General features: G+C 63.8%; 1 protein-coding gene across 1 annotated transcript in view; it reads left to right on the top strand.

Moving 5' to 3' along the window:
* The window catches only part of LOC112117474 (low-density lipoprotein receptor-related protein 1), a 126,128-nt gene that overhangs the window by 87,823 nt on the left and 28,618 nt on the right, over window positions 1-9,687 (top strand). The window contains exons 40-47 of the mRNA XM_029913373.1: window positions 102-148; window positions 1,798-2,433; window positions 5,240-5,429; window positions 6,222-6,426; window positions 6,700-6,892; window positions 7,358-7,483; window positions 8,063-8,188; window positions 8,922-9,041. Coding sequence (XP_029769233.1) covers window positions 102-148; window positions 1,798-2,433; window positions 5,240-5,429; window positions 6,222-6,426; window positions 6,700-6,892; window positions 7,358-7,483; window positions 8,063-8,188; window positions 8,922-9,041 — 1,643 coding nt within the window. The remainder of the gene's footprint in view (window positions 1-101; window positions 149-1,797; window positions 2,434-5,239; window positions 5,430-6,221; window positions 6,427-6,699; window positions 6,893-7,357; window positions 7,484-8,062; window positions 8,189-8,921; window positions 9,042-9,687) is intronic.

The following is a 9,687-nucleotide window of genomic DNA, read 5'->3' as shown; positions in this document are numbered from 1 at the left end:
TGTGTGAGTGAGTGTGCGTGGCTGTCCGTGTGTCCGCACATGTCTCCATCCGTGTGCGCGTGTCTCCGTCCGTGTGCGCGTGTCTCTGTCTGTGTGCACAGGCGTTTCCCAGGAGATGAGGCCCCACAGCACAACTTGGCAGCTCTCTGTTTGTGTTACATTTACAAGACTGAGCCACTCGGCCTGAACAAGCCCCTGGCCTCCCGAGCTACCGTTCACCCCGAAACTTGATTAGTTTTATTGGTTCCTACAGCTGTCGCCGTGCGCGTGGCCAGCTCCGCACCGCTAGGGTAAATCTCCACCCAGCGTCATAAACTCATTAATAAGCTGATTTACATTCACAATGAGCTTGCACCGCGTTTATTGCTCTGGCCGGGAAAGCGGTTGTAATTGATTGCAGCTGGGGGAGCGAAGGATTCGGTGGGTCGATCTGCGGTGAGGGAGGTGCCTAGCGGTTAAGGCATTGGACTGCCGTGGAGGAGAGCTGAGTTCAGTTCCTACCTTTGCTACAGACCCCCTGGCCGACCTGGGGCCCATTACTTCCCCTCTCTTGGCTCAGTGTTCTCATCTGTAAAATGGGCGCAATCATCCATCCTTCAGCTGTCTAGACTGAGCTCGTCAGAGCAGGGCCTGTGTGTACAGCCCCCCGCACAATGGGACCTGGGCTTGGCTGCAGCTCCAGGCACGACCATAATAACGCTGCTTATGAACGTGAAGGACCTAGAGCAGGAGTGTGCCTGGGAGCTGAACTCTGTCTTGGCCTGCAAAGCCCCCTTCCCATTCCCGGCCCGGCCCTGTGGCACCCATGGGAGCTAGGGGGGCAGGGCAGCCAGGAAAGCAGGGGCTGCTTTTACCCAAGAACCAGCCTGCACCCAAATTCTCGGGACCTGCACCCTCTCAGCAGCCAAGGGAGGAGACGCAGCAAGGCCCAGTTTGCTCCTGATCCACAGAAGAGCAAATGCAACTCGAAGCTGTGCCGGGGGCTGGCGTGTGCCAGCTGCCGGTCGCCGATTGCTCAAACCAAGGGCAGAGAGGGGGAGAACCCTGCCAAGGAAGGCCCAGCGTAGCCTCTTCCGGGTTGCTGCAGCGCAGCTCAGAGCGGTGGATGAGCAAGCGCCTGCCGGGCTCCTTCTGCTCCATTGTTTCTCCCTCTCTCTTCCGCGGGAGAACGGGAAGTGCTGCCCCCCGGTGGCGGCTGAGGCTGCGGCCCATGTCATGGAGTGTGGGGGAGTCAGGGCCCTGCACCCCCCACTTCCTGCGATTCACCGGGACTCTCAGCCAGCCAGTAAAACAGAAGGTTTATTAGACGACAGGAACACAGTCCAAAACAGAGCTTGTAGGTACAGACAACAGGACCCCCTCAGTCAGGTCCATCTTGGGGGGCAGGGAGCTTAGACCCCAGCTCTGGGGCTCCCTCCATTTCCCCAACCAGTTCCAAACTGAAACCCCCTCCAGCCCCTCCTCTGGCCTTTGTCTCTTTCCCGGGCCAGGAGGCCACCTGATTTCTTTGTTCTCCAACACCTTCAGTTGACTCGTTGCAGGGGAGGGGCCCAGGCCATCAGTTGCCAGGAGACAGGGTGTCGACCATTCTCTGTGCAGACACCATCACACTGGCCCTCTAGGGCTCTGCAACCATCACACCCCCTTATCCCACCACCTAGATACTTAAGAAAGGCATAGGGGAAACTGAGGCACCCACACAGTATTCAGAGAAAACATTAAGAACATTCCCACTTCGTCACAGCCCGTTTCCCCAGAGTCTCCGGCCTCACCTTATTCCGCGGCCTCTTCCTGCAGCCCCCAAGCAGCAGAGCCCGCGCATCGCTCCAGAACTGCCTGGACATGAAGATGTAGACGGCCGGTTTGGCCACCTACCAGGAACCAGCACAGAACTGGGAGAGCGCCGTGGGAGCCGGCCAGCCCCTGGAGCAACAGAGTGTAGGATGGGAGCCAGCAGACCACGAAGGTCCAGGAGCAGCACCCTTCCCAAGCGAGCGTTGGTTTGTGCAGGCAGTGGGCGGGCTTCGCCCTTCCCGGAGCACAGGTGCCCCCGAATCTTGGCCTGCGTGGTGGAGATGACGGCCAGCGGGATGGCAAAGGTACAGAGGAAGAGGGCCACGGCATACACTCGTTGGCTGGCCCCGGGGAGCACCACGAAGCAGAAGGATTGGCGAGCGGAGCAGCGGCCAGTGCGGCAGGCACCCAGATGGCAGCGGGTACCATGCCAGCTGGCAGCGATAGAGATGCGCCACGGCCAGGTCGCGGTGCACGGCCAGGGTGAAGGCGGTGGCGAAGGAGTTGGCCACGCCCACGAAACGCAGGAGCGTGTGGAGGCCGGCCCTGAAGAGCCGCACGTGTGTGGTGGCTGCCGCGGCGGCAAAGGGCCTGCGGGCCACCTGCGGTACGTCCGCCAGGCTGAGGTTGAGCAGCACCGTACTGTGGCGCGCCGTGCGCTTCAGGAGGATGGCGAACGCCAGCCCCAGGGGCCCCAGCGAATAGTGGTCTGGCCTTCCCAGGCCCGGGTCCTCCTCTCGCCTGCTGTGCTTACATCAGCCTGCAGCCTCCCTCCCGGCTCCTCCGCCTCTCTCCACCCCCCTGCCAGCCCCCTCCGCTCGCAACAGCCCCCCACACCCTGGCTGGTCCCCTCCCAGCGTCTGTGTGCTGGACGTGGGGCTGTTGGTAGGGTCAAACCGAAGCCCCACACGTGGCGTGAGGTGCTGCTTGACATCTCTTGGAGAGCCCCATTCCCTGTATCCTCCACCGCACACCTTCCCCAAATCCAACCGCAGTTCACCCTGCGTTGCCCCCAAGCCAGGCTCCTCTTTTCAAAGCCATCCTCCCCTTGTTCCGCAGCAAGGCCGTTTGCACAACAAAGTATCACAGACCGTTCTGGAGGCAGCCCCTAGCACAGCACGGAGCCGTTTCCTGCCGGGCGCATCCTGCTTCATGGCTGATCTGACTCGGGCACAGGAGCTAGTGAGCGGGTCGGAGCGAAGAGCAAACTCCAGCCGTGCGTGCCCACCCCGATTCACCGCCGCGCAGGCCGGCTGCTGTTCAAATGGACTCAGCCCCGGAGGGACCCAAGCAGCGCCGTGCGCCCAGCGGGACAAGCTGGAGTCGGCTGCACCGCATGAATATTAAACTCCTCGTCACGGCTCTCCTTCCTGTCCCCTCGCCAGCCCTGGATAATTACAGACGACACTTTCATGGGATTTAAAGGCCCAGCGGCGCTTGAGATCGTCCTGATTGTTGTGTGCGTCTCGTTTACATTATTAAAGCGCGGGGCTTAGCGGGGACGAAGTGTCTCTCCGCGGAGCGGGGGCGCAGGCGGCAGCTGAGTCCCGCATGCCCCATTCGCTCTTCAAACACTGACTCGAGGCATAGCAGCGGGTGCGTCGCTCCCTTCGGAGACGGTCGCATTAGGTCCTGTTGTTCATTGGTTTCGCTAGTGGAGCTGCACAAACCCAGCCGTGCCTGGCTGGTTCATTGCAAAGCGCCTGGTGCCCGCGGTGGATCCCGGAACATCTGGCTTAGCCCTCTGGCTCTGGGGCGGCTCACAGCACTGGCCGGCTCAGGGACGCTGCCTGATGTTTTGTGTACAGTAAAGAGGGCTGTAGTGACTCGACAGGAAGAGGAAGTTCCGATCGAATTCAGGGAACCCCAAGCCCCCAGCTGTTCCCTGCGTACACCCCAGTGGAGGAGGGGCAGGGCGCTCTCCCCTGAGACGGGAAGAGAGAGGGTCATTTCCCTGCTCTGCCTCCGTTCTCCCGTTGGTACCTGGCCTACCTCCCGCGGGTGGCAGGATAAATGCCTTAGCGACGGAGGCGTCCCCGTGCCGCGGTGCTGGGGGTCAGAGAAGCGCCGTACATGGCCAGAAGCGTTACTGGGAGACGCCGGGAGCGTTTCCTGGGAGTTTATTTAATGCAATTAAAGTAAACCGCCGTCATGCCTCCGAAGGAGCCGGTGCTGATGGTTTGCAGCTGCCGATGCCCGTCTCTGAGGCAGTCAGTGGAACAGTTGAATGGATCCGAGCGACTTGAGGGCTGTTGTAACTGAGCAGTGTTCGCCAGGCCAGGTGTGCAAGGCTACGTTGCTGCACACCTAGGCGCTAGAACAGGGAAGGCCCATGACCTTGATGTTACCACAGCCGGGCTGAGGCCCTTGTCAAATCTGAGCCCAGCTCTACTGGCTGATTCCCCAGGGAGACCAGTGCAGAGGACGTGCGAGCCTCTCCTGGTTGGCTGAGTGGTGTTTCACGCTTGTTTCGCACTAGTGTAAGTGACAGCACAAGAGTGGGACAGTGCTCGGAGAGCCCTTTGTCCCGTAATGCGCTGTGTCTGAGCCGGTGTCATTTCTGCGTCACTCCGGTGCAGTCAGCCTGAGCCCCTGGCCCCAAAGCCCACGTTGGAGTCGGTTTCTGCCCTTGCAATGGTGTGAACCCAGAGTAGCCCCGCTGGTGTCAGCGCAGCTTCGCCCTGTTCCCATCAGCGTCGGGCTAGAGGTGGGAAATGAAAGAACTTGCTCGTGACGCTAGCGGAGGGGGAGAGGAGAGTCGGGGGGTGCTGCAGATGGCGGTGTGAACCTCGGGTATCCTCGCTGGGCACTGGGCATGGAGGGCTGGTCTCGGGAGATTTGAAAGTCTTTCCACTCCTGAGAGGAAGGAGGGTGGGGGGCTTGCTGCAGCATTTCAGTAACATTCCCCGAGCCCTCAACAGAGGCGGTACATGCAGGGCCTGCCCCCTTCTCCGGCACAGGGGTCCGTGGAGACGTGCCATGGGCCCAGAGAAGTCAGGGCCTTGGTTTTTAAGGCCGTGTTTCCGTAGGATGATGGCAGTAAAGGGCGGGGGGCACTTGACCTTGTAGCCCCAGGGGGCCTGATGCCCTGAGCTGTCTGTGACTCCAGCCTGAATCGCCCACTGCTGCTGTTAGCCTGTGTCCCCCTGCTCCATTTCGCTGCTGCTCTCGTGTGTTGCGGCCGAAGCGCTGGCCCACGTAGAGGATAACAGCTCTACTACTGCTCCCGGCCGATGGAGTTCTCCGGTAGCTCCGGGGCGGGGGCCTGCGCTTTGAGTGCTGAAGGTCCCAGTTCCGAACCCGCTGGCAGGCTGGAGCAGGGAGGGGACGACTCAGGGAGGAGGGGCTGTGAAACATCTGGAGATGGCACAGCTGGGCGCTGAGTGTGGGGAACAGCCTGGCTAGCGAATCTCATCCCGCTCTGTCCCCCATCCACCCCCCGCAGATGTGGGCTCAGTGGAGGGGCTGGCGTACCACCGGGGCTGGGACACGCTGTACTGGACCAGCTACACCACGTCCACCATCACCCGGCACACGGTGGATCAGAGCCGCTTGGGGGCCTTCGAGCGGGAGACGGTCATCACCATGTCGGGAGACGATCACCCTCGAGCCTTCGTGCTGGACGAGTGCCAGAAGTAAGCGCTGGGGCCTCGTGCGGGCGAGCGGAGCGGCCATCCTGGAGACGGACAGCCTGTGCACGGGGCTGCGGGGAGAGCCCCCTGCCGCGGGCCTCAGCCTTGCTCCCCCGTTGCCGGGGCTTAGGGGGCACGAGCAGTCTCTCTGGGCCTGCTCTCGAGGGGGCTGCGGTGCCCTTGGTGACTGGGACACGTGTAACCGGGAGTGGGCTGGGCACAGCAGAACTCATTTCACAGACAGGCCGTGGGAACGTCCAGTCACGGGCATTCTGGGCTGGATCAGAGCTGGCGCCCCCTAGAGGGGGAAAGGCCCCGTGCCCCATTCCCTGCCCCCCTGAGCCAGTGAGTCCCCCACCCTGTGGACGGATCGGAGCCGGCGCACCCTAGAGGGGAAAGGCCCCATGCCCCATTCCCTGTGCCGCGGAGCTGACCTGGAGTTAAATGTGAAGCATCGCGTGAGCGGATTGGCAGAGCTCCTGTCGGGATCCCTAGCGGGTTTCCCCAGCTGCTGGGATCGGTTTTCTGGCGGGCTCTCTAGTCTAGTCCCTGTTACTGCCCCCCCCCATCCCCGATCCGACCGGGTCATATCCCTGTAACTGCACCAGCAGCCCCGTTCAGCCCAGAGCCTGGGGGGATCCCCCAGTGAGCAGGGAATAGCAGCGTGGGGCTGTAGCCCGGAGCTCCCCAGTCCCAGAAGCCAGGCGGGCCGGCCCCAGGGTCTCCGACTCAGCTGGGGCCCACCATGCAGCCCCGCCTGGCTCAGCCCCGCCCCTCCCGCCTCCCTCCCCTCAGCCTGATGTTCTGGACCAACTGGAACGAGCTGCACCCCAGCATCATGCGGGCCACCCTGGGCGGGGCCAACGTCCTCATCATCATCGACCAGGACATCCGGACGCCCAACGGGCTGGCCATCGACCACAAGGCCGAGAAGATCTACTTCTCTGACGCCACGCTGGACAAGATCGAGCGCTGCGAGTACGACGGGTCCCACCGCTACGTGAGTGCGGGGGGCAGGTGCAGATCCCCTGGGGCTGGGGGGCGGGGGCCTGGGGAGAGCTGGCTGGATCCCCTGGAGATGGGCAGAGTGGAGCCTGGATCGGCGTTATCCCCATGGTGGGCGGTGATGGGCACTGGTACCTGACCCTGGGCACAGCCTCCTGTGAAGGGTAGGACCCCCCCAGTCCAGGGACTGTCCAGTGTTGGGGGCGGCTGCAGCCGTTGGTCCCGTCCGCCCCCAGCCCCGGGGCTAACGGTGTGAGGCGCCCGGCAGGTGATCCTGAAATCGGAGCCGGTGCACCCCTTCGGCCTGGCCGTCTACGGCGACTACATCTTCTGGACGGACTGGGTGCGCCGGGCCGTGCAGCGGGCCAACAAGTACGTGGGCACGGACATGAAGCTGCTGCGCGTGGACATCCCCCAGCAGCCCATGGGCATCATCGCCGTGGCCAACGACACCAACAGCTGTAAGGGAACGGGCCGGGAATTCCTGCCTGGAGCCCCCACTGCCCCTCACGCCCGCCCCGCCCCGTCCCCTGGGCAGGCTGGGAGGGGTTCGCCCCATAGAGACCTCCCCTGGTCTGTCCCGGTCCCTCCCCAGCTCTCCCGTCCCCTGTGCGGGCTAGGGGTGGGGATTTACCCTGTAGAGACCTCCCCTGGTCTGTCCCGGTCCCTCCCCAGCTCTCCCATCCCCTGTGCGGGCTGGGGTGGGGATTTACCCCATAGAGACCCCCCCCCCCGCTGGTCCCGATCCCTCCCCAGCAGACTGCTGACCCCCCATTCAGCACAGGGGCCTGGCCCTGTCTCCCCTTGGCTCTGGGAACCTGCCGGCCAGTCCCAGCACCCGGGATCCTGCACCCACCCCTGCCCTAGAGCGTTGGCCGGGGTCTCCGCTGGGCCTGCGTGTGACTCTGCTCTTCCCCTGCCCCCAGGCGAGCTGTCCCCCTGCAGGGTGAACAACGGGGGCTGCCAGGACCTGTGCCTGCTCACCCCCAAGGGGCATGTCAACTGCTCCTGCCGGGGCGAGCGGGTCCTGCAGGAGGATTTCACCTGCAAAGGTGAGCCCCTCCCCCCCCGGGTCACGCACCCTGCGCGGAGGGGAGCCAGAGGGCGGGGAGGAGGATAAAGGGGAGAGGGAGGAGGGATGGAGTAGGGAGGAGGATGGGGAGGGGGCGGTGCGCATGGGCAGGGCGGGGGTGCCACATGGAAGGGGGATGGGGAGGGCATGGTGCATGTGGAAGGGGGTGCACATGGATGGGGTGCACGTGGACGGGGGAGGGCGTGGTGCACGTGGAAGGGGAATGGGGAGGGCGTGGTGCACGTGGAAGGGGTGCACGTGGAAGGGGATGGGGAGGGCATGGTGCACGGGGGGGGGGGTGCACGTGGAAGGGGGATGCAGAGGGTGTGAACGTTGATGGAGTGCATGTGGACGGGGCGCATGTGGACGGGGGAGGGGAGGTCGTGGTGCACGTGGAAGGGGGATGCAGAGGGTGTGAACATGGACGGGGGGTGCACGTGGACCGGGGAGGGGAGGGCGTGGTGCACGTGGAAGGGGGATGCAGAGGGTGTGGACGGGGGAGGGGAGGGCGTGGTGCACGTGGACAGAGGTTCTTCCCTACGCTGTGTCCCACCCGCAGCCCTGAACTCCACCTGCAACGTTTACGAGTTCGAGTGTGGGAACGGCGAGTGCATCGACTACAGCCGCACCTGCGACGGCTCCGCGCACTGCAAGGACAAGTCCGACGAGAAGCAGTCCTACTGCAGTGAGGGCCTCTCGCGCTCGCTCCCCCCCCCAACCCCCCTTCCGGCCCGGCGCCCGGTCGGACTCCTGGCTCTGGGCTGGGCGTACGGTCTAGTGGGTAGAGCCAGGACGCCAGGGCTGTAGGAGGCAGCGTGCGTTAGTGGCTGGGATGGGGGAAGTGGGAGCCGGAGCTCCCGAGTTCTGGTGCCAGCCTGGAGTATGGTCTGGCTTGACTGGGATTGTCCTGGGTTCTCCGCCGGGCAGATCCCTTCGCCTCCCCGTGCCTGTTAACCGGGGCTGGGGCTCGCTGACCACACCGACAGGGGCGGCTCTATCAAGAAATGGTAGGTAACGGGCACCGGCGCCCCCCCAGCGGGACCCCCCTTGTCTCTGAAAGCTCCGCACCGGCTCGCGCTACGAGCGACCCGCATGGCCGGGAATATTGCTCTAGGACTTCAGCGTCTGAGCCGGGCGCTTGATGGTGTGTTAGCCTGACTCTGAATGACCCTGTTCCTGTGCTCGGGGCAGAGCTGGGGGAGGCTGGGCCATCCCCTGGGGGGCCTCTGCGCCCCCCAGACGCTGCCGTAATACCCTCTGCTCGCCGTGGTCCCCCATGGGCAGAGAGGAGCTGTCACGTGCACGGTGCCCCTTTGTGCCCAGCCCGCGGCCCTGGCTGGAAAGCCCCTTCGAACGGCGAACGGGGGGCTGGCAACCCCCTGAGCCCCCCAGCTCCCCTCTCTGCTCCTCCCCCGCAGGCAGCCGCAAGTGTAAGAAGGGCTTTCTGCACTGCATGAACGGGCGCTGCCTGGCCAACGCCTTCTGGTGCAACGGCATGGACGACTGCGGGGACAACTCGGACGAAGTGCCCTGCAACAGTAAGCGATTCCCCTCCCGTTCCTGGTGCTTGCGTGCCGCAGGCGGCTCTGGCACCGGGCGGGCCTGGCGCTGTCCCAGCCTGCTGCGTGACGGAGGCAGGGCTGGAGGGCAGCGGTGGGGGTGTCAGACTCCCAGTGCAACCCCCCAGACCCGGCCTCGGCGGCGTTCTCTACGCAGCAGGGCAAACGGGAGCGGCTGGACCTTCCTCTGTCCGCCTTGGCTTTTCCCGCCGTGGCTAGGAATCCCGACCCATCTCCAGCGGTCGGGGAGATTCTCTCCGCAGATACTCGAGTGAGATGTGGGTATTTCAAGGTGGGGGGGGGGTGCTGGAGCCATGTAACGTACCTAGAAAGAGAGAGACCCTTCGTCCCGAGGCAGTTTGCAAAGTACCTGGCGGCTTTGGGCTCTTTGTACATTTTGTAAGTAGAGGAGAGTTCAAATAACCCCTTGCCAAGGCTGCCTGGGCAGCTGTGCGTGCAGAGCGTGGGCGTGTTTGCACGTGGGAGACACACACGAGCGTAGGCATGTTTGCATGTGGGAGACACGCATGTACACACGAATGCTGGCATGTTTGCATGTGGGAGACACACGAGCACTGGCGTGTTTGCATGTGGGGGCTACACACATGAGTGCTGGCGTGTTTGC

This window comes from Terrapene carolina, unplaced genomic scaffold, assembly GCF_002925995.2.
Source record: "Terrapene carolina triunguis isolate 2854851 unplaced genomic scaffold, T_m_triunguis-2.0 Scaffold616, whole genome shotgun sequence".
In the NCBI taxonomy this organism is placed as follows: Eukaryota; Metazoa; Chordata; order Testudines; family Emydidae; genus Terrapene; species Terrapene triunguis.
The sequence above is the reverse complement of the archived record's forward strand: the minus strand, read 5'-3'. Positions and strand labels throughout refer to the sequence as shown.